This window comes from Myotis nattereri, assembly GCF_964212035.1.
Source record: "Myotis nattereri genome assembly, chromosome: 2".
Taxonomy (NCBI): Eukaryota; Metazoa; Chordata; class Mammalia; order Chiroptera; family Vespertilionidae; genus Myotis; species Myotis nattereri.
In genome coordinates, this window is record NC_138076.1 from 26,822,626 (window position 1) to 26,847,483 (window position 24,858).

At 44.3% G+C, this 24,858-nt stretch overlaps 1 protein-coding gene across 1 annotated transcript; it reads left to right on the top strand.

Annotated features, from left to right (window-relative positions):
- Positions 1–105: 105 nt before the first annotated feature.
- Positions 106–23,274, top strand: CHRNB3 (cholinergic receptor nicotinic beta 3 subunit; the record flags this gene model as incomplete). The annotated part of the gene is made up of 6 exons (XM_081085200.1): positions 106–160; positions 9,107–9,258; positions 10,284–10,328; positions 20,315–20,424; positions 20,714–21,596; positions 23,116–23,274. The coding sequence occupies 6 exons, from the start codon at positions 106–108 to the stop codon at positions 23,272–23,274; spliced, it is 1,404 nt and encodes a 467-aa protein (XP_080941326.1).
- Positions 23,275–24,858: the final 1,584 nt, after the last annotated feature.

Here is a 24,858-nt window from a genome sequence, read left to right on the forward strand (position 1 = left end):
CCTTGGGTCAGGCTCGGAACCACTGCCCGCCCCTTCCAACACCCCTCTCCCGGTGGAAACGCTGTGTGATTGAAAAGGAAGAAATTTTCCTTCTAACATGACATCATGACGCCGGCAGGTTGCATCCTGGTGCTCGTCGTCCTGGGTGTCACTCCCTCAGGTAAGCTTAAGCTCCGGTTAAACTGAATGAAAACTTTATCACTGAGGAGTTATTCAAGCTAGGACGGTGGAACCATGGTGCTGAGAATGTTAGAATTACAAAGTGTCATGTATAGGTACCTGTAGGGTAACCGTTAGGATGTGGCTTCGATGAATAATTCTATAAAATCTGTAGATTGCTAAAGAAATCATACCCAGGAATCTCATAATGTTTATGCTTTGGTCATTTATCATGCTATTCCTTTGAATCATTATGAACTTGGTAGGAAGACATAAAAGCAGGGGAAATATTACCAGATGCACTGAATGTCACTCAGAGAATTGTTAAAATACTTGGCACAGGAATGTATTGGATTGACATTTTTATATCCTGCCTACTAATAATCATCATATCTGTGTATAGATACTTTTGTCCAATCTATCTTGTAGACTTATATAAATATTTTAATAATTTTGTGTATATGGGCATATTTAGTATGTTTGTACATCACAATCAAAGATGTATATCAAATGTCTGGGAATATGTGTGAGCCTTTTGTGACTATTGTCCACCTGAAAATTGAGACATTTTTAATAAAGAGGGAAAATAAAAGGAGAGAGGAAGAGAGAGGAAAGGAAAAGGGAAAGAAGCAGAAAACTGAAAACTTTAGGAGAAAGTGGTCATTGCACCTGCCGGTGTTCTGGGTTTTGAAATCATTTCACTTTGTATGTAACTTAGGAGCAGAAAACCCTTCCACTGCACCAGAAACCAGTGAGAGCCAGGAGCCAGATGGTGAGGAAACAGTGTCATTCATTCCCTTAGCAATTTGTATTTATTTGTCACTAGTATTTTTGCCACGTTTGATTATTGCAATTTTCAGATGGAGAACCAGAGGTTCTGACATAGATTTGCCTAAACCCCGAAATAAATCCTTGATGTAAAAGGCATAGGCCCACGAGGCACACACACACCTGGACACTATCATATCTTCAACACCGTAGCCTTTCCTCCTGCTGGGACTCAGAAACAGAGTGACTTCCAAGTGCAGAGAGCATGAAACCCACTCTCCAGTATCACTACATTTGGTCTCTGCAAAGCCCGAAATGCAATTTGCCAATCACAAAAATAGTAATCAACTTCGGTGTGTGTTAGCATCTAATTAGTGTGCATGCTTCTAATGGGTTTTTGCCTTAACTTACTATTCTATTTACTATGAAAAGATTGATTCTTATCATTTTTTCTCCAGGGAAATCATCTCACTGGTTAGCAAGGGCAGTGAGCACAAACCCTCTTGGTTCACCCATGCATCCTCCTCCCTGCACAGTGACAGTTCCATAAAAAATCTGATTTGGAGGAAAACCTGGCCCTCATCCCCATTGTGTAGGCTGCAGGCGTTTGAGAGTGTATACTGAGCTGTATACATCGATCATAGATCTATAATAAATCTATGTAATAACCCTAGGAACTCTCATATTTGTGAATATTTCTAGATCCACTGGAGTCTATTTCTATATTTAGACCTGTACACCTTTCCTTAAGTCCTTTACTACTCATTGTAAAGAAACCATTTCTTTTGGTCACACAAATTACAAGGAGGAACCCCTCCTTTTTATGTCTCTGGCTTCGGTGAAAAGGATAATCGTGCATGGCCACGTGACATTCCTTATATTGCTAAATCATGCTCTGTGTGTTTGTGTCTGCTCCCAGAAATAGGGACTGTATCTTATTTATCTCCCCAACACTCTTACCACCTGATGACGTGGGTTTATTCATTCAATAAATATTTACTGAGGATCTCCTGTATCCTAGGAATGGTTTTAGCATGTGGGATGCAAGAGGGAATAAAACACAACCATTCTAATAGCCTCTCCTGCTAGCAAGAATCCATTAAATACGTATATTGGCTTTCACTCTGCAGGCTAGCTCTATGTGTTAACAGAAAGGGCTACTGTGTTTGTGGTATGCCTTTTTGGGGGACAAGGTGATGATCATGGAAAGCAAAGCCAAAATATACCAAAAGGTGTCAAAACAAAAAAAAAAAAAGCACGTCTCTCAAACATACTTGCTGAAGTTTGAAATTCTTCAATTATTTCCTTACTCTCCCAGCTGAGAATAAACAATGAAGTGCTGTCTTCAATAAAACCGTAAGTAATCACGGGAAGTTTCATCTATCGAGTCTTATCAGTTATTCATACGTTGGTGGGAGTGAGTTTGTCAGGATGTTGCTGAAGTATGGATATGAGGGTGAGGAGGGAGCAGCAGGTCTGAGAGCCGGGAGGAAGGAGGGGAAAGGAGATCAAGAGACATAAAGAGAGCACAAGGTCACGCTGTAGCTTCCGAAGAAACAGTCCTCTGCCTCAAGCTGCTGCTGGGTGCCTCATCCAAATGAATCTCTTCCGATTCCGATTCCACTTGCTGGGGCGGAGAGAGCTCTCACCTCCTCACGGGGGTGCCTCCTGTCCAGTCCCTTGATAGCTTTAGGCACCTTTACCTGGACGCCTGCTCTGCTTCCGTAAGTGGCCGCCAGGGGTGAAGGTCTGTCCTCTAATCAATGGTGCATCTTCAACTTCGGCTCTCTTTCATTGCTTTGGGGCAGCAAACATCTGGCATTAATAGGTTACCTTGTGTGGCTGTTTCGTGAACGCAGAGATCCTAGAAGCAGGGGCGTGTGAGTGTATGTAGGGCCCTTACCGATCTCCAGCTCTGCATTTTTATTGGGCGAGGTTAAATGCTTTGCTTAAGATCCTGCGGCTTGGAGTCAGGACCAGAACTCATGTCTCCAGATCTGAGTGCAGGCCTCTCAGTGTTAAGTAAATATTTGTTGGATTCTCATTCTAATGAGTGACAGGTTTGGCCACCGGCTCAGCATCCTGAGCCAAGAGCAGCGCTCCCTCCTGGAGCGCTTTCCCAGCCCGGGCTCCCCTTGGAGGAAATACACAAGGGCTCCCATCCCTGCCTGTCCCAGTCCCCTGCATGTGCTCTCTCTCTGGTGCTGCCTCTCCCAGCCCCTGCTTGTCTAGTCCCAAGGGAAAATGAGACAAGACTAAGCAGGGCAAGGGCGAGGGCGAGGGCGAGGGAGAGGAGAAGAGAAAAAGGAGGGACTGGGGTTAAGGGAGAAACCAAACGCCTTTTTACCAAAAGAGTTGGTGAAAGGCTTTAACAGGCAAACAGGCAGCACACATCCTCTGAAGATGTGCGCTAGTCTAAGTGTGTGTGTTGGGGGAAGAGGGATGAGCATGCAAAGCAGAACTCAAAGCAAGGAAATGTGGGAGGACCATGGTTAAGTCTTCTTGGAGGACCACCTCCAAGAAGAGTGATCATAGAGCGAGGTGCCCGTTCTAGAGGTCCCGGGGAAAGCAGTCTGACGGTGCACCAGCAGATTCGAGGAGGATCACAGTCACCAGAGTTAAGCGTCTCCCTAAGACCAAACGAAGATGAACTGTGACCTGGTTTTAGAACATCATTCCTCCCGGCAACAGGTTGCTTTAAACAACACTAAAGTGTTTTTGGAAAATACAATGCTAACAACAACACAGCAACAAAAATAGCGTAACAATTAGCATCTGTTCATAGAGGTGAATTGTTGGAACAGTTTTTATGTGACAGTAAGGAGCCCATAGTGGCGGGAACGTCTTTTGCCTCCTCAATCTTCAGAGTCTCATAGGCTGGTGGAAAGACTGTGGACTTGGGAATCAGGAGCCACACCCACCACTTATTAACTGAACGGGGTGACCCTGGGCAAGTCACTCCCCCTCTGGGTACCCCCAAACCTTCACCTGTAAAATGAGGGCTTAGATCTTCTTGGAGGTCCTTCCCAGTTCTGTTGTCTTTGCTTCATTATCAGTTCACTTTTCCTTCTTCTTTAATTAATGCTGAAGTAGTTATGAATATAAATGCTCTCCCATCCTCCCGGTCAGGAAGCTGACTTGGTGGGGGGCAGTGGCGGGGGGGGGGGGGAAGCAGTGTCACCTTCTAAGAGAAGCTTCTTGATTTTGTCCATTTATCTTATTACTAGAGGCCTGGTGCACAAAAATTTGTGCACTCGGAGGGGAGGGGGTCCCTCAGCCCAGCCTGTGCCCTCTCACAGTCTGGGACCCCTCGGGAGATGTCCACCTACTGGCTTAGGCCTGCTCCCTGGGGGATCAGGCCTAAGCTGGCAGTCAGACATCCCTCTAGCAGCCCAGGAGCCCTTGGGGGATGTCCACTTGCCAGCGGGGACCAGGCCTAAGCTGCAGTCTGACATCCTTAGTGCTGCTGAGGAGGCAGGAGAAGCTCCCGCCATCACTGCTGTGCTGGCAGCCATCAGGGTGGGGGTTCTGCTGGGGTGCCTGGCCAGTCTGGGTGAGGGGCTGATGGCTGTTTGCAGGTTGGCCACAGCCCCCAGCCACCCAAGCTCCCTGTGGAGGCTGGCTGGAGGCAGGTATCTGGGATTTATTTATCTTCTATAATTGAAACTTTGTTGCCTTTAGCAGAGGCCACAGCCGGCCAGGGCAGGCGGGAAGCTTGGCTTCCTCCATAGCCAGGGCTACCAAGCCTCCTGCTTGCTCCAGGTCTGTGGCTGCCGGCTGCCATCTTGGTTGGGTTAATTTGCATATAGTCACTCTGATTGGCTGGTGGGTGTGGCTTGAGCATAGTGAAGGTACCGTCAATTTGCATGTGTCTCTTTTATTAGATTAGATATTGGCCTTGCCTAATTAATTTAAACTATATTCATTGGCAAAAATGTTGTTTACACACAGCTTTTCCGGAATGCATTTATTCCTTAACACAGGCAACACCTGTCCTGGTAGTCCTGAGCACATCTGTGATTCTGTATCCTTTAGCGCTGGGATCCCTCAGCCTCCTTCCCCTGTGCACAGAAAGCGCGATTAGGCCTTTTGTGCATTCATTCATTCATTCGTTCGTTCATTCACTAAACGTCATACAATATTTACTGAGGCCCTGGCCTCAAAAAAAAAATCAATGGTGGAAGCACTTTTTCTTCCTCATAATGTTCTAGTCTACAAAGCAGACAAACCAGAAACATTTCCAGGGCTGTGCTCTATACCTGCTCCAATAACATCAATGGCTCCAGCTTTTATTTTCAGAGAGTTCAGGAAGCTTGAAGATATTAGGCAAAAGCATGACACCTTTGGCCTGTCGGGTCTATTTTGGTCAATACAGACTGTAGGAGTCAGCTTGGGCTGCCATATCAAAATACTCTACTACAGACTGGTGGCTTAACAATTTATTCTCACAGTCCTGGAGGTTAGGAACCCATGATCAAGGTGCCAGGAATTCAGTTTCCGGTGAGAACTCTCTTTCTGGCTTGTAAACAGCTGCCTTCTGGCTGTGTCCTCACGTGGCTACTCCTCAGTGCTTGTGTGAAGGGAGATCCCTGGTCTTCCCTCCTCTTCTTATGAGGACATCAATCCTGAGGAGAAGTGAGGTCCCACCCTGATTACCTCACTTCTCCTTAATGACCTCCTGATAGGCCCTATCTCCACATACAGTCCCATTGGATATAACATGACTTCAACGTGAAGTTGAAGGGACACAAACATTCAGCCCATAGCAGCCAGTACAGATTTGTGCTTTCCCTCCCTTGATTCAGACAGCCACTCACCCTCTGACACTGGACACATGGATCAAAGCATATACAGGTCCCTGAAGGAGCAGACCTGCTCATCTCCCTTTGGACCCACCTATCCTCAAGGAGGGTATGGCTTCGGGGGTGACCAATGCCAGGAATGTCAAGATCCTAATTTTAGAAACCCCAACCCAACATGCAACCCCACCTCCCTTCAAAACAAGAGTAAAATTCTCCTGCCAGGAGAGAGATCTCTTTCATGTCCCAAATTATAATGGCTCAGGGTGGTCCAAGCTAAGAAGTGTGTGTGTGTGTGTGTGTGTGTGTGTGTGTGTGTGTGTGTGTGTATACGCATGAGTGTGTCTTGGTTCAGACATTACTCAGTGTCTCAGCTCCCTGGAGTGTCTCCATCTGTTGTGAGATGCTGTCTTATGTAATATTTACTCATCGGGCTGAGGTTGGTCACGAGGGCTCTCGGGGAAGGTCAGTACTCTGTCACTCTCAGAAGGTGGAACTGCTCTCAGATGCACGTGACAGCGGCCCCAGCAGCTTAGCTTTTCTCACACACCATGAAATTTGGAGGCAGGCAGTCCAGGGCTGCTGGGGCAATCCTGCCATGCCATCAGGGACCCAGGCTGCGTCAGGCTTTTCCGTTCTGCCCTCTTGTATGTGCAGCTTTCATCAGGCCCACTTGCATATTGGGTGGCTAATTCTCTAGACATCGTGTCCCAGTTCCAGAAAGGAAGAAGAAAGGGCAGAGGGTAAAAGATGAAAGGTGAAAAGGTGCAGGTTGGATTGAGTCCATCCCCTTGAGTGAACCTCACTCAGTGGCTTCTGTTTGTTTCTTACTTGGCCACAGGTGTCATACGGCCATTCCTAGCTGTAAGGGAGCCTGAGAGGGGAACGTTCTAACTGGGCACCATGCAATCCTGAATAAAGTAGCATCGGGTAGTAAGGAAGAAAGGGCAAATGACTGTTGGGCAGAGAACTAACAGTGTCTGCCACAAAAAACATTCTCCCCCTTGAAGGAGGGGCTGCCTGCGCAGGGGAAGCCACAGAAAGGGGAACAGCTGTGGCCCCCATGCCTCGCTCTTCTCCCTAGCAATTCACCTCTGGCCCAAACCCTCCAAAAACTGCTTGGCAAACAAAAGCCAAGCAGATAACTGCGTTGTCATTCAATGTTTGTTAGCTCGGCTGCCACTGTGTGCCAGGCAGTGCCCTAGGAGCTGGGGAGACAGCCCTGGAGCTGGCATTTCCTAGTGGGGCAGACAGACAATAAACAAATAAACATATAATATGATCAAGCCTCTGACATAAGAGAAATTTCCATAAAGGGATAGAAAGTGGGGAGAGATTTTTAGGTCCTGTAGCCTAGAATGACCTCCTTAAGGAGAAGGCATTTGAGCAAAGGGGAAAAGTGAAGGAATGAGTGTGGGGCAAGACCTTCCCAGAGTGGAACCACACTGGCCTGTTCTGGAAAGAGCAGATGGGCCTGAGGCACTAGAAGGCAGGGGGGTTGTAGGCAGAGGGGAGAGGGTAGCAGCCACAGAGGGCCTGGGAGACCATGGTAACAACTTGGGATGTTTTTCCTCAATTTGATGAGAAGCCCCTTGGTGGGTTGGAGCAGGGACCTGACATGCTTTTCAGCTTTGAAGCAATGTCTCTAGCTGCGGGGCAGGAAATGGACTGGGAAAGGAACAAGAGTGGGAGACGTTAGGAAGCGGAACTGGAATCAAAGAGAGAGAGATGATGGAGTTCGGGATCAGGGTGGTGATCCCCAGTGGAGACGGTGGGACGCAATCATTGTTGCGATGCATTCTGAAGGAAGTTAGACAGGACGTGGGGTAGGGAAATTCTGGAGGTTCAGCCTGAACAATGAACACCTCTCTCCTCGAAGGCTTCGGGGAATTTCAATTTCCTCCCTCCCGTCCCGTTTCCAGGAAGGTTCTAGGGCCTTTACAGAGTGCTGCCCTGGCAGCCGCCCAGCCTCGCTTGCTGAGAGTATTGAAGCATCCAAGTTTAAATAAATAAGCACAAATGTAAGGTTTTATCTCTCTCTGTCACTCATTTGCATTTTAATACACTTTCTAAAGCAAAGGAGAAAAGAGTGGAAGCAGTCACAGAGCCTGTCCTATCCATACCCTTGTTCACTCCAAGGAGCCGCAAGGATGCATTTCGAATTTCTACTCCCTTAATAAGCTGAAGGGAATGCACATATGGGGAATGCATACGATTGTGCTTTTCTTCCTACTAAGAACTCTGGGGTTTTGATCTGGTAAACTGGGGAGGGGGGGTGTCTTGCATGTGATCATTTCTCATAATGTGTATCTCTCAGTGGGAAAAAAGGTTTTCCATGGTAAAACATACCGTGCAGGATGAATTGCTGTAGGATATTAATAGGTTGCTGAATATATGAAGAGGGGGCTATACTTAAAGCAACAACAAAGAGCTTCCTTGTTTTAAACTTGATAGGATAACACTGAGAAGAGACAAAACATATCTCTAGACTGCATTCCTAAGCCATTTCTGCAACTGGAGGGTTAAAACTTGAAATTAGGGAGTTTCTCAGGTTCTCCCACCTTTAGGGGCAGAGAAGAGCCGCTGACCCTGGTTGTGGACCAGGGGAGGTCTTCATGAAGGAAGACGTTCTCAGGAAGAAGTGAGAAAACCATGCAGGGCACGAGGCGGGGTTGAGTGGATATGTGCTGGAGGGCTGGAAAGTGGTCCTGACACACTCCCTTCATCGGTCCACTCATTAAATGGATATAAAATGAGCACCTGCTATGGGCCAGGCACTGTTCTAGGTGCTGGATAAGCATCATCAAATAAAACGGATATTGTGCCCGCCATCATGGAGCTCAAGGGGAAGATGAATAATGACAAATATTGTAAACGACAAATTGTGATAAGATGTATGAAGGGGCCCAATGGGCAGTGATAAACAATAGCACATGGACAGAGCCCATGTCTGTAAGGAGGTGAATTGTGAGGTAGAGAGTAAGGGGATGACTATAGATGATCTTTTGGGGTCAAGGTGTTGACCTCATGATGTGAAGACCCCGTGAGAGTCAAGTTCTGGGTAAAGTTTACAGTCAACTTTTAGCTGTGTGTCGTGGGTGTGGAGAATGGTTAAAGAGAACCCTGCTGCCCTCAAAACTGTCTTTGCTGAATTAGGCCGTGTAGGAATACAAGGTGTCCCCCAAAAATGTGGACACACTTTAACAGCTGATAGCTCAATTTTGAAAATGAAAGGTATTTTAATAAACACCGCCTTTATAATTATTTAATGCGTGTATACATTTTTCGGGGACACCCTGTATGGGAAGGTTCAGCCATGGCATGCGAAAACAACCGGTATGCCTCTCCCATTAATTCAGGTTCCCTTATGATTCTTGCAGCAGCCGCAGAGTTCCGTTCAATAGCCGAAACTGAAGACGCCCTCCTCAGACATTTATTCCAAGGTTATCAGAAGTGGGTTCGCCCTGTATTAAACTCTAATGACACCATAAAAGTACACTTTGGACTGAAAATATCTCAACTTGTAGATGTGGTGAGTAATCCTTGACATGAACCCAAAAAGAACATGCATTCCTTAACCTCTTTGTGAGTCTGAGATTTTATTTTGCTTTCTTTCCCCATGGCTGCCATTTCGATTTTAAAAATAACTTACTGGGAGAGAAAATCTGCCCCAAGAAGCCAGTGAAATGACCCGAGGAAAGAATGAGGAGTGTCACAGGGTGCATTTTCACTGCGACACTGTTAGTGCGGGGCCTTTTTGCTGGAGGGGGTGGATATGGTTGCGAGGATGGATGGGCACTGCAGCTGATGGGTTTGCTGTGGGCACCCGGGGTGAGGAGGGGAGGCAGGAGAGTAGGAGAGCTGAACCCAGGCTAATCCAGAGTCCTCTCAGCTGAGGGAGGGCTGGCAGGGGCAACTGCAAGGAGTGAGGACAGATAGATGATGACAGCCAGAGCCAGTGCCTGGGCAACCCCACCACCCTCCTGGGGCCCCTCAGGCGCCCGCACCTTTCCCTGACCTCACCCACACTTTAGGATTCTTTGCTAATTTTCTTGCTGAGCTCATACTTCTGCCATGATTGCGTTCCTGGAAAATCGGCGAACTGTAACAACCCAAATCCTGCAAAATCATCCTGCTGTGGTCCCCAGAGTCCCAGAGTAATCCTCCCACGTTACCCAAGCCCCCACCTACCACACACTCACCCACCCCAGCTGACTCAACGCCCAGGAGTCCTTCTAGAAAATCGTGCACAGCCCACTCCAATTTAGCTAATATTTAATTCTACTTGGCATCCCGAAAGTGCTTCCTGGGTTATGCAATTACATACAAATACCACCACAATGAACCGCTACTTGCTTTAATTATTTTTTTTTCATTTTAAGCAAAATATGCATAATATTTTAGGGTCTCATGCATTTAAATTCTTAAGTTGAGAATTCTTTACATTTTGAACACCTCAAAGGTAAAATTCAGAGAGTTCATTCTGACAAAAAAAAAAAATCCAAAATGCACTTCACTTAAATTGAATTTACATCTTTTTATTTGTCATTTTCTTAGGATGAAAAGAACCAGCTGATGACAACAAATGTGTGGCTCAAACAGGTAAATGTTAACTCAAGAACTGTACTTGCCAACCTGATTATCTCCATTCTTTAGAAAGGCTCCTATTTGAAAAATAATTATTTTAAAGGGCATATTGGGTTCTTTAGGGAGATATTTGGGAGCAGGTGGGTTTCTTTTTTAAAAAATCTTTCTTAAATTTATTTTATTAAATATGTTTTTGTTGATTTTTTAGAAAGAGGGAAGGGGGAAGGGGGGGACATCGGTGGGTGCCTTCCGTATGACACCCCAACTGGGGATTGAACCCGCAACCTTTTGGTGTATGGGATGAATCTCCAACCAACTGAGGCACCCAGCCAGGGTGATTCTATTATTTTTTAATTTTCTTTTGCAAGAGTCAGAAAGCAGGTCTTGGGCACTCACAGGGGTGCCTTCTTCTGTTGCTGTTCCTTCTGTTGGACTGTCCACTGGGCGTGCGGTGGGAGGGTGACTGATCATGAGGCCTGGGCACTGGTCCCTGGGCTACTTGGAGAAAAGGGGGTAAAGGCTCCAGGGTGCAACTTTCCCCCATTTAAGGCACTGGACTTGGATGAGAAAACTGATGATGTTAAGTTCCCCCTCACTCCATCGGTCCTCCGTGGGAAAAACCTTTCCCCAGGAGTCTTGTTGCTCCCTACAGAGAAAAAGCAGGGAATGACAGGAGGAGTCCACCATGAATTTCAGAATAAAGTGACACCTCAAACAAAACGATGAATATGTTTTTCTGATGTAACTGAAAATGCGTTCGAATGGTCTTCAGCAGTGATGGCGAACCTTTTGAGCTCAGCGTGTCAGCATTTTGAAAAATCCTAACTTAACTCTGGTGCCGTGTCACATATAGAAATTTTTTGATATTTGCAACCATAGTAAAACAAAGATTTACATTTTTGATATTTATTTTATATATTTAATGCCATTTAACAAAGAAAAGTCAACCAAAAAAATGAGTTCATGTGTCACTTCTGACACGCGTGTCATAGGTTCGCCATCACTGGTCTTCAGCGCTCTGCCTCGGTGATTGCTTTAGCTCAACTGTGGCCTGTTTCCTAAAACAGAAGCATCTGTCCCCAGGAGCTCGGTCTCCAGTTGTCAGGAAATCATTACCTTTCAAAACCGGATGTTGCGCGTGTTATCTGAAAGAAGAAAATATTGGCACTTCCTTGAGGAGGCGAGAAGGCTGGTTTAATTGCTTATTTTTTGTTTTTGTTAAGCAATTACTCGTTAGCAATTACTCGTTTTTTTGTTTTGTTTTTTTAAATATATCTTATTGATTTTTCACAGAGAAGAAGGGAGAGAGATAGAGAGTCAGAAACATCGATGAGAGAGAAACATTGATCAGCTGCCTCTTGCACACCTCCCACTGGGTACGTGCCCGCAACCAAGGCACATGCCCTTGACCGGAATCGAACCTGGGACCTTTCAGTCCACAGGCCGACACTCTATCCACTGAGCCAAACCGGTTACAGCTCGTTTTTTAATGAATGTTCAGATATCACTTAATCTCCCACAGATTTAAAATCTTCTTGGTGGTGCTATCTTAAATATCTCGCTCAGTTTTAACATGCAAACATAATACTGTTGATTTCTTTATATTGAAATAAGTTAGTTATTTATTCCGGCTTAGTGGACATTGTTTAGATCTCTCTACTAATAGTTCATAAGGAACAATGGATAAAGGGAACTGTGAGGGGAACCCACAAGCTTCATTTAGGGTCATCAAGTTGCTTCTACCCAAAAACTTTGATCAGAGTGAGAGCATAGTTACTGCTTTCAGTTTCTCTGATTCTTTCATTGGCAGCTATGTTAGCAGCCTATGAAATAGATCTGCATTTTATTTTACTTGCAGATGAAGATCTTCAGGAGAAAATAATAAGCTGAGAATGTAGGTATAAAAACACAATCTAAATAATCCGTATTGTCCTATGTACTTACCTCTATCTTCAGAGACTTATCCCACTTCAGAGGCTGTGGAACTTGGAGGTATTTTGAGTTAATAAAAATCAAAAGGAAGTCCTGTATTTGAACTGGCAGGGGAGAGAAGAAAAACTTCTCTGTAAATAGGCTGAGGAAGAAAAACAACAAACAAATTTACTGCTTCACACACTCCTCCTTCTCCAACTGCTCCTCACGGTTAAGCTCTTACTGATCTGCCACATAAAACACTGGTCCAGGGACCCTTGTCCTGTGAAATTGAGATAGTAGGTGCCTTATACTTTCTTGAGGTTTTGAAAGCAAGAAAACATCAGCCAAAGAACAAGGTTAGATGTGAAGGGAAGAAGCCATGGGCTCTTGGGCCTTCACTGAAGCTTTGGAAATGACTCCCAGCAGTTAGGCCACCGGAATCAGGGACCTGGAGAATGCCTCCAGGTCAGGACAGAATCAAAATCTAAAACCTCCAACAAAACGGAGCAAGAGGGATCTGTAGGAGGGGGGCCATCTGACACTTGGAAAAGCCAGCCTGCTGACTTTGGGCCCGCTCCAGAGACGTGGGTTGCATTTAATGTGCAAAGGTTGTCTTATCTCTTATCTCATATGCGTTCTCGGCCACTCTTGATTAGCAAAGCAGGTATCCTTGTCCCCATTTTCAGAGATAGAATCTAAGAGCTCATCTGGCTGGAACCTGGGTTTCCCTGGTTTGGGCCTTCTCTGCCACACCCAGCCTTTGCCCTATAAACATCAAGATCTGTTTCTAAATCATAGGAGGAGTCGAAATAGCAAAACAACCGCACATTTCATAGAATTGCAAAGAAAATGATCAAAACTGCTCCACTCACACAAACTGGATTAGGAGTGAAATGTCACACAGGTATTAGTAAGTACTATCTTATGGCACAAACAATACGGGAGCAAAAAAGGATGAATTCTATGGCATGAGTGGCAGGCAGGGGAGGCTGCATGGAATAGGAGGCATTTGAACTCGGCCGTGATGTCACTTTATGGGGTTTAAAATTTTTTTTTTTTTAATATTTGTAAAGGTAAAAGAAAGATGAAGGGTACCAAAAAATGGACAATGAAAACAATAAAATGGATGTAAAAAGAAAAGCTATCACTGGTGTTTTACATGGATCTCAGTTTCAGAGCAGCTAATAACAATAATACCTAATATTTACTATTGCGTGCTAAGTGCTTAGGCACCAAGCTAGGTGTTTCATGAGAAAGAACTCAGTTAACTCTCACAGCCACCTTATAAATTAATTTCTTTTAGGATTCCCACTTTGCAGATGAGAAAACTGGGGGTTGGTGAATTGAAGTGTCCAATTTCCACACTGCTAAGTGAAGTCTGGCTTACACTAGTATAGAGAAATCACTCCCTTCCTCAGATGGGAAAGAGCTGGGATAGTTCTCACAGTGCTATCTATCTCTGTAAAGGCTAGTTTCTAACCCTGTCTTCAAAGGCATGGATTCCTCAATCTCTAGGACATCTCATGGACTTGGTCTAGAAAGACAGGAGAGAATGAAGTAAGGATTCATAGCATCTTTCATTCATTGCACAGGGTTTATTGAGAGCCTACTAAGTGCCAGATACTCTGTAGATCTTGGACACACAAAGAATAAAACAGCCCTGCCTTTAAGGAGAGAAGACAGTTTTAATTGTGTTAAAAAAAAAACAAAACCAACTACTGTAATATGATCAACACTATAAAGAAAGTACACATAAGGAACTGTGAAAATTAGACAGGGAGAGCTTCCAAGGGGAGGAGATATTTAAACTGGGTCTTACAGAATCGATAGTTATGTAAGCCAAAAAGGTGAAGAAGTTGTGAATCACCTGAATAGCATTCCCAGTAACAAGACTTCCCAAAGCTCTCACACTCCTCTCAGAAATCCTTTCCCTGTATAACTCTACTAAAATTACTCTCTAATTTATATCTATGGAGAGGATAAAATGCGATGTAATTGGAACAAGAGTATGTTCCATGGTAGCATACACAACTGAGATACCTGTTTTTTGTGCTGTTGTGGTTTTTATTGTTTTTTTTTACCCTATTCTTCTGTGTTAGCCTCTATTTCCACAGTTCTTGGTTATATTTAGACATTCCTCTTCTTTCCTCTCAAGCACAAATTTAGAGACAGCCTGAGAAAGTCCTTTATGTGGAGCTATTTTTACTTCACTTTATTGATTTTATTTTGCAAATTCATTTGTCTTCCTCCTTCGTGCTTCCAGAGAGAAGTCAAAACCCTGCAAATTATAAATAGATTATTAACATTGATTCACTGAAACTGTGTGAGAAGGCACGTAATGCCCTAGCCATTCAGATTCTGTTTTGTCATGTTCAGGGCAAAAAAAAAAAAAAAAAAACTGCATCGCAAGCACCTTAAGCGTAATGGAGATGAAACCAACCTTTCATTATGACCCAAGGGTCCGACCCTTTGCCGAGATGGTGTTATTTGAATAATCACAATGACGACGGATGTCAAATTTACTCACTCAACAAGCACTTACTGAGCACCTGCTCTGTGCTGGGCACTGGGCAAGGCACTGGACTAGGCTGTGGGGTAAACACCAATAAGACAATATGATTCTGAGTGAGCTGGCTCCGCTGTAGCTGAGAGCAGTTTCCTCTCCTCTCCCCAGGAGGGTCCGAGGAAAAGAGAGCTGCCTGAATGTCTGCCAAGGCCGACATCTTAAACTAGTGTTGTTCCTCCAACAACTGATTCCTGTTTTAGGTCAACAAAAAGTTCAGCAAACATAAGGAAGGTTTCTTTGGATAGATCCCTGGGGCTGGTCTTTGAGGAGAAAGATACAAATCTGCTGTAGAAGGGATCGCCGCGCTCTAAATGTCTGAGCGATCTCCTCAAAGCCTGATTACCTTGTACAACCTGCAGTGGCACTTCCAAGTCCCTGAATTCATCTCAGACCTTTACTTACTCACCATCTTATTTTCCTGCCTGTTCTACAGCCTCGCCCTGATCTTAGCAAAATAGGCCAGTTTGGTCTTCTGATTCAAGTGGACCCTGAAGAATAATCAAGCAGAAATTTAGGTGTCAAAAGGCCGGCGATATAAACCTGGGCAACTTATTTCACCTCTCTGACCCTCAATCTCTTCATCTATAAAATGGAAGCAATGCCTAGCTCACAGAGTCCTTGGGAGGTTACATGAGATCCTGTGTGTGAATGTGATACACACATTATCTGGCATGTAGCGGGGACTCAGTAAATATCATTTCCTTGTGCCACCTTTGTAGGCTTTCTCATCCTTTCTTTTTTGCTTTTTATTTAATTTGTTGGGGTGACACTAGTTAACAAAATTATATGGGTTTGGGGTGCACAATTCTACAACACATCATCTGTATGCTGTATTGTGTGTTCACCACCCAACTCAACTCTCCGGCCATTACCATTTATCCTCCCTAAACCTTCCTTTTCCTCCCCTCCCCTCCCACCCCACCTCCATCCACTGGCAATCCCCACACTGTTGTCTATGTCCATGAGTTTTTTCTCCTTTTTTTTTTCTTCTTTGCTTTCACTCATATGTGGAATCTAATGAACAAAACGAACTAACAAGCAAAATAGAGACAGACTCATAGATAGAGAGCAGGCTGACAGCTGCGGGGCGGGAGGCTGGGGTGGGTGGGTGGAGGGTTTTCTCATCCTTAATGACAAATCCCATCTGTTGGCAAAGACAATTCATGGATGTAATGGGAATATGAGACATATATGATATGGCATGTTGCTGTATTTAAGATTAAAATGAGTCAACATTAATTTGGTTTTAAGAAAATCTCATCTGATCTTGAGATAACTGAACTACCCAGGGATGTCCTATTCAGGCTGCAAATCACAGCAACAGCAAGGAATATTTGTCCCTGACTATCTAGTTGTCTTACTATTAAACTGAGAATAATTTGAAGAATTTATTTATGGTAAAAACAAACTCTTATGATTTAGGTTTCAATGAAATTTCATTCTGAATTGTGGTAACAGGTAGACATTTATGAGTGATATTTCAGGTAATACATGTAAGGAAAGACCAACTTTAAGGGGATATTCATGACAGGGATTTGAAATTGTACTTTTCCAAGTTAGGAAACCTAGACTTAGAGTATTTTTCCATTTTTTCTTAGTGGTAGATTAACTTTGTTATTTGGCCCCGACATGCCCCCTACTCTCCTGTTTCCTGCAATAACACAGCCCTCCACTGGGAGCCGTGGGAAGTGGAGCTGATATTTGTCAAGGGCTCTGAGAGTCATGGCTAGAACGTGCTCCACAGACACAGGATATTATTTGTAATCTCTTACTTTAAGAAGGGAAGAGGCAGGAAGTTAACCTCCAGATGCTCCTAGAGATTCCGGAGAGAACAGGCACCTGCCCAGAAAACCTCACAGCTCCTTAGAGGACAAGATAGAGGATTTGGGCTCTGGAGCCTCATCCTGACCCTGCGAGTCTAACACGACGTGGTCATTGGGGGCACGGGGCTCGGCCAGCGTGGCAGTGGACTCACATCGCGGTAGAAATTCGGTGAGGCCCTCTGATGGGCATGTCAGGGACAGCGTCCGATTCCCCAGGTCTGGCTACAGAAGGACACCGAGCTTGTGAGGGGTGACTCTCTCCACCTGCAACTAATAAAGGACAATCCACATGGGGAGCCCAGGGCTTCAGTGCCCTTTCTCTCCTGGGTGCACCCAAGTAAGCAGCCGTCACCAAAGTCAGCTAGCCCGTTGTCTTCACTGCTCAGGAACGCAGCCTGAATCCACTACAGATCTCTTTACATCCTCCTCAGGGCTCCCAACGCATCCCTCACACGGCTCCATCTACGGCAGATCTCTGCACCCACCGCCCACTGCTCCTTCTTACCCTTCAGGTCTCAGCTGGAGGGTCAACTCCTCAGAAGTCCCTTCCCTGCCCACAACTGCACCCCCTTCCCCTTCATAGCAAGGACCCCAGGTGTGGTCATCAGTTGTCTCGTTAGCTTACTTGTTTACTTTCTGAGGTAGCACCAGGCCGGAGTACACGGTGGTGGTGTGTGTTCCGCACACACAAGCCTGGCACGCTTGTGGAATGCGTTAATTCCCCCCAAACTGTGAGCCCCATAATATACCACTACCTCTCTGTGAACTCTGGCCACAGCTGTTCATAACGTGGTTCTAGGGCCAGTAAGCAGGGCAAAACTTTCTGGCTGAAAAATCCCTCGCCCTGGGTCTTGGCCCAGTTCTCTTAGGACAGCTGGTAGAGCCGGTGTTTGCTCCAAGGCAGGGGCCCCAGCATATCAGCCGTGCACCTTCCCCCTGTGCAGGGCAGAGCTGGGCATAGGTGAATACCGGCTGTGCCTGGAGTGGAGAGAAAGCTGGATCCAAGAAGCAGATGATTTCATTTCCAAAAATCTTTTGGTCCAAAGGGAGGAACTGTGGAGTTGGGCTCATTAGCTGTGCTCACTAACATTGTTTTCCAAGACTGAGCTAGAATGCAAGGGCTCAACTCCAGTCAGTCTGTCTGAGAACGTGTCTGTCTGCTGTGGGGCTCACTGCCTGTGTGCTTGCAGCATGCTGCCTGCTCAGGGTCCACTGGGATTCTCCCCAGGATCAGCCGAGAACGTTTTAGGTGCAGGTGACAGAAAGCCAGTGGCTTTATTTATGGTCATTAAAAACTGGAAAGAATACAAATATTTTACCTGGAGAATGGATAAATAACTTGTAGTATATTCAGAGTATTATGCTAAGCAAAATAAGCCAGTCAGAGAAAGACAAGAATCATATTATCTCACTCATATGTGGAATCTAATGAACAGAATAGATCCAGAGACATAGAAGCATGAAATAGACTGTCCAATCTCAGAAGGAAGGCAGGGGTGGGTGGATGGGTGGGTGGGTGGGAAGAGAGCAACCAAAAAATTTGTATGCATATATGCATAACCCGTGGACACTGACAATGGGGTGATGAAGGCCTAGGGCAGGGGTGGAGGTGGGCTAGAAGAGGTCAGTGGGGGTGAAAGGGAGCATATGTAATACTTTCAACAAAAAATATCTTTTACAATATTAAAAATTTTAAAAATTGTGGTATATTCATACAATGGGAGACTTCACTAATAAAAATGAACAAATTAATACAACATAGAAGAATCCAAAATCCATGTGATAAGTAAAAAATCAGGATCATAAGGCTACCTACTGCATGATTCCATTGATATGGCATTCTAGAAAATGCAAAATTATAGGATCAGAAAATAGACCAGCATGCCAGGGGCTGGGGATGTGGGAGGGGTTGATTACAAATGGGAAATTTATTGGGCAACAGAGTTGTTCTGGTATCCTGATGGTGTTAGTGATTATACAACTGTTTGCATATAGAACTATACACAAAAAAGGTGAGTTTTATTGTAAATAAATTTTGAAAACATAAGTGAGGTAAAAGTGAGACAGACAGAAAATGCGACTCTGTGTTTCCCTCAACATTGCTGAGATTCAGACCTGCTGCTGATGGTAAAAGTCTCCTCAGCAAGAAACAAATTATTCATGGGAATGAAATTATATTTGCTTTTCAAAATGGACAGAGGAAAGGGGGAAAAATAAGCCTGTGAATACCAAGTAAACATGGTAAATACTTTATTAGTTTGGCCTTTTAAACTGTCAGTTTTCATGGGCATGGTTTTTCCATAAATTGTCATGCAATTTTTATCCCTTAGAGTGTAGAATTTTTAAATTTTTTTAAATATATTTTTTATTGATTTCAGAGAGGAAAGAAGAGGGAGAGATAGAAACATCAATGATGAGAATCATTGATTGGCTGCCTGCTGCACGCCCCCTACTGGGGATCCAGCAGGCAACCCAGGCATGTGCCCTTGACTGGAATCAAACCTGGGACCCTTCAGTCCATAGGTTGACACTCTATCCACTGAGCCAAATCAGCTAGGGGGCATGTAGCTTTTTAAAGACTCATATTTTAAAAAATTTGTTTTTCAAGGATTGAGCCTCACAAACACTGTCTAAAATAGAAAATATCTCATCTAGAGTGTGTAGTTCTATCCTTTTCAGGCATCCTGCTTATTGTAATATTTTACCATCCAGTCAAGTCATCCATCTGCTGACTCCCCATTTTTTTAATGACGAAGCTGACATCACTGGGCTCCAGGAAGCCTTGCACTGGGCATACCCTTCTAGCGTTCTGAAATGTCGTTTAGCATTATCCTACATCATTACTCAACTGTCCACATGAGGGACAGTAGAATAGAAGAATTTAATTTTCAGGTCAGATTTCATAAGATTCTGGATCCAAAATCTTTTTAAGGAAGTCCATTTCTACTGTAATTGGGTCATCCATATGTCATCCGCTTAACCTTCATAATCAGATCAATTAATGGTCACGCTTGTTAATCTGGGTCCATCAGCCCCTGTAAAACATGCTATAATTTCATTCTATGATGAGAACAAATATGTAAGCATTGGAGGCTAACACTATTAGGAGTATAATTTGAAACTGTAATTGGGTGCTCATAAGATAAGTTCAGATTAAAACTTAAGAAAAAATATTCTTGGAAAATATTTTTTCCTTGGATAAAAGTTGTAATGTCATCAAGAGTAGTCAGCAGATCCTGGATGTTTCATAGGAACATACCGGGGGGATGTTTGTTCAGGACTCTTGAGTGACATTCAAAATTATTTGTACCCTTTACCGTGAGATTAAAATATCACTGGACCAAGTCTCCTAGAAGAAACTGAGTTAGATCTATCATTGCTTTTTGTTTCATAAGAGAAAATAGGTTGGAAAAAAAATGGATCATGAATCTGTGTTGTTTGTTGCTGAGCTTCTTCATTGAGAGGTAGATGTAGCAATTTTGGAAATCCCAGGTAGGATGGGTGTGTGGGCCTGGGCAAGACCAGAGACAGGCTGGCTCAAGCCCTATCTTTCCAACTGCCACAGATAGGGTCATAAGACCTAGTAATGCACTATGTAAGTAAAACACTGGGCTAGTAAATTAACATAAACTTGAAGATTCCAAAGTGAAAAGCACTGACTGTTCAGAATAAAATTACAGTGTGCTAATTGTATGCAGGAATGGACAGACCACAAATTACGCTGGAATCCTGACGAATACGGCGGAATTCATTCCATTAAAGTCCCATCAGAATCTCTCTGGCTCCCTGACATAGTTCTCTTTGAAAAGTAAGTATCAGAGAAGAAAGGGACACTGGGCAGGTTAGGACCAGAAATAGAAAAGCCTGATGTTGGTAAAATAATGAAGAGAAATGCACAACTTCAAGTAACGAGGGAACTGTTTCTTTTTGAGTTATTGTTTGACCCTATAGTAGGAAAGTAATAAAACACAAATAGTCCAGTGGTGGGCAAAAAAACAACACACACACACACACACACACACACACACACACACACACACACACACCAAACGAATAAGAGCCAGCTTACCATTAAAGTGAAACTACTTTTGCCACAGTGCTGATGGGCGTTTCGAAGGCTCCCTCATGACCAAAGCCATCGTGAAATCGAATGGAACCGTCACCTGGACCCCTCCTGCCAGTTACAAAAGCTCGTGCACCATGGACGTCACGTTTTTCCCATTTGACCGGCAGAACTGCTCCATGAAGTTTGGGTCCTGGACTTACGATGGTACCATGGTCGACCTCGTTTTGATGAACGAAAATGTCGACAGGAAAGACTTCTTCGATAATGGAGAATGGGAAATACTAAATGCCAAAGGGATGAAGGGACACAGGAGAGACGGTCTGTACTCGTACCCGTTCATCACCTATTCCTTCGTCCTGCGTCGCCTGCCTCTGTTCTACACCCTCTTCTTGATAATCCCCTGTCTAGGACTCTCTTTTCTGACGGTTCTGGTGTTCTATTTACCTTCTGACGAAGGGGAAAAACTTTCCTTGTCCACCTCTGTCCTGGTTTCCCTGACAGTTTTCCTTCTCGTGATTGAGGAAATAATCCCTTCCTCCTCCAAGGTCATCCCTCTCATTGGAGAGTACCTGTTGTTCATCATGATTTTCGTCACCCTGTCGATTATTGTCACCGTGTTCGTCATTAATGTTCACCACAGATCTTCGTCCACTCACCACCCCATGGCCCCCTGGGTTAAGAGGCTCTTTCTGCAAAGACTTCCTAAATTACTTTGCATGAAGCACCACGTGGATCGCTACTCTTCCCCAGAGAAAGAGGAGAGTAAACGGGTAGTGAAAGGTAAAGTCCTAGGAAAAAAGAAACAGAAGCAGATGGGGGACGGAGAGAAGGTTCTGGTTGCTTTCTTGGAAAAGGCTGCTGACTCCATTAGATACATCTCCAGGCACGTGAAGAAGGAGCATTTTATCAGCCAGGTGAGTCGACAGTGTTCAGAATAATGCTGCCTGCCACTGAGCTGCGCCAGAATGAATGTTCTCGCTTCGATTTACAACAAAATTGCTGTCGTTGTTTAAAATGTGGCATTATTAGCTATCTGCTTTACATGTACAAAATTTAAAACAAACCCTGACACAAATTATGGATTTGGGCATGGATTTTTAAGGAGTTCACAAAAACAGAATATGAAAGAGTGAAGCAAGTCTGGGTTAAGCGCTAGTCCTTATGATTAGGCTTAATTCTATTTAAAATAATTCAATTCTACATTTTAAATAGGCTATTCTGGTCTCTGGTAATTTCTCATTTTTTTTATGGGATGATGGATATTTCTATCCATAGTATTTGGAAGTAAAGGAACAGAAAGTGTTAGATTTTTAAACTAATATGAAAAATAGAGTGTTACCATGATCTCACTCATTTGTGGAATATAATGAACAACATAAACTGATGAACAAAAACAGATCCAGAGACAGAGAAGCATCAATCAGATCATCAAACATCAGAGGGAAGATAAGGGGAGGGTGGGAGTAAGGGGGAGAGGTCAACCAAAGCACTTGTATGCATGCATATAAGCCTAACCAATGGACACAGACACCAGGGTGGGGGTGAGGGCATGAGTGGGGGTGTGTGGGAGCGATGGGGGGATAAGGACACATATGTAATACCTTAATCAATAAAGAAAAAAATAAAAGAGGGATACAACCAATATTTTGGTGAGAGAAAAGAGTGTAGTTATTTAGCCTACAGATTTGAACAAAAAATGTGTGTCGAGGTTGTGAATTTCAGGCTCAAAACAGTCCTGGACTCAGATCTATGACTTGAGACATAGGACATAATCCTCATGTAGTAGAAATAGGGCATTTTTCCCCTTTAAAGATGATAACTGGCCTGTCCTCCAGCCTCGCTGCTTATTCCTGCTCTGACCTTGCCCTTAACAGCTTGTTGCCCATCCCTCCCGACTTCCCTTCCTCCAAAGGGCCTTGGTCTCCTCTCTCCCTCATGAATCCCTGCCATCTCCTGGCCAGGTCTCCCCCTTGGCAGTGTCCATCCTTCTGGAGCTGTAGCAGCCAAGCCCACATGTGGGGTTGAAGAAAGATAGGCTTGTGACGTTGAGCCACGAAAATTCTTAATTTATAAATTTGTGGTTCGTTTCATATGTAATATCAGGAAGCATCACACTGAGAGATATTGGCTTTTTATTTGTGTAAAAAAAAAGTGGGTTTCCCCCCGTTTTAATCAGCAATGCTTACAAATGCATCAACAATTCTGTGTTTCTATTGTACGTCTCCAATGTTGGTGACAGTGTTCACAGGCCGTTTGGCTTGGGCACCATTAGGGAAGTGACCGGGAAGAATCCAAGCCTATCGTACAGGCGATGTGTTAGGTGTGTTTTGAAAACTGCAAATCGGAATATTACCCTCTCTAAGTGCCGTGGAACAAATCCGGAATGGTTGCCCCGCCTCCTAAATGGAAGCTATCTTTTTGTCTCTTTCGCAGGTAGTACAAGACTGGAAATTCGTAGCGCAAGTGCTGGACCGCATCTTCCTGTGGCTCTTCCTGATAGTCTCGGTGACGGGCTCCATCCTGATTTTTACCCCCTCTTTGAAGATGTGGCTATGTAGCTACCACAAGGAACAAGTCTCCAGAGCGATCTAACATACCTACCATAGAGACCAAGTCACGCCATGGAACTGACATCCAGCTGGCACGTATACACAGCACCCAAATGCACATGCTTCTTGGAAGGGCCTGTGTCGTCCTCAAGGAAACTGAACCGTGGGAAACGTGCGTTTGCCCACAGTAAATTCGTGGTGGCCATTAGCGTGGGCCTGGGTCTAGTAAAACAGAACCTCTACAGGCCCCTGCCTTGGCTTCAGGGCGGAGTCCACACGCCGGCAGCACAAGGATGTCCCCAGGGACTGGACTGAGGCCTAACAAGACTGAGGCCCAAGAATTCAAGGAGGCCTCGGTGAAGGTATTTGTGTGGGCAGACTCGGGTCTCCTGCGCCCTGTTCTTGGTGGCTTTGCCTGAGATACATCTTGGCTGCGTGTTGTGGATGGACAAATTTCAACAACCATGATAGAACTTTGGGGCTCCGTGTGTAACCCACATATCCATATTTTTCTGCACGTTTTATTGGAATTTTTTAAAAAGGAGGCAGCATGGTGAAGTAGAAACTAGGGCACAAGGACTCTAGACCAGCCATTTCCCAGCTGTGAGCTGTGGGACCTCAGGCACATCATTTGCCCTCTCTGGTCAGTAAGAGGTTATGACTCATCACTTTTGACACTCTTTTCCACTCTAAAATTCTATTCTTTGGATATGTATACTGCAGCTTTCACAATTTTTAAACTACACAGTTTCTAATTATAACTTTGATCCTTTGGGAAAATGAATCTGCTTTCTCTCTACTGTAGGACAGAATTTACAGAAAAATATTGTGATGAAACCAAGGATTCGATGCCCTAAATCCCTGACAGGATTGTGAAATCAAAGGGCAAATCACTGTTCATTTTATTGAGAATGCTATTGACTTTAACTTTATTTAACTCATTAGTTTGCTAGGTAAATGGCAAAACTAATCTTAGAAAAATGCATTTTGATTAGAATCTAGTCTCAAATTTTGAAAAATACCACATGAAACACTCCCCAAGCCTCCTTCTGACCAGGCACAAATACAGCAAAGGTCAAACCTTTATACATGTGCGTACAGCTTATTCCTCGTTGCAGCTAAATTGGGAGGCAACACCCGCTTCCAATATGGAAAAGGATAAATATTTATATATCACAATAACCCTCAGAAAGTAAGTACAAAAGAGAACTTTAGAGCAAATAAATTTTTATTTCAAATGTATAGCAAGAAAAACCCTCTGTGGGCAATCTTGCCAGCTAATTCCAAGTGGACGCAGCAGGACCCACACAACTCTCCGCCACACGTGTGAGCATGTGGGACAGACACATGCCTGGGCACACACGTGCAGGCACACACACTCGTTGACACACTGGGCATGCACATAGGAGTGGGCACACACAGAGCTGTCCTAATTGTTCTCACTCTCCAGATCTTTGCTACCACTCCACCTCCTCATGAAGCCTTTATAGAGCACATGGGCCCCACTGAACTCCTTGTCTCTGAAAATCCATGGTGTTTTCAGTTTCTGCTATATGGTTTAGAAGGCAATTGTTCTTTAGTATTTCATTAAGTGAATTTTATGGCCTTGCCTATATCATAATATAAC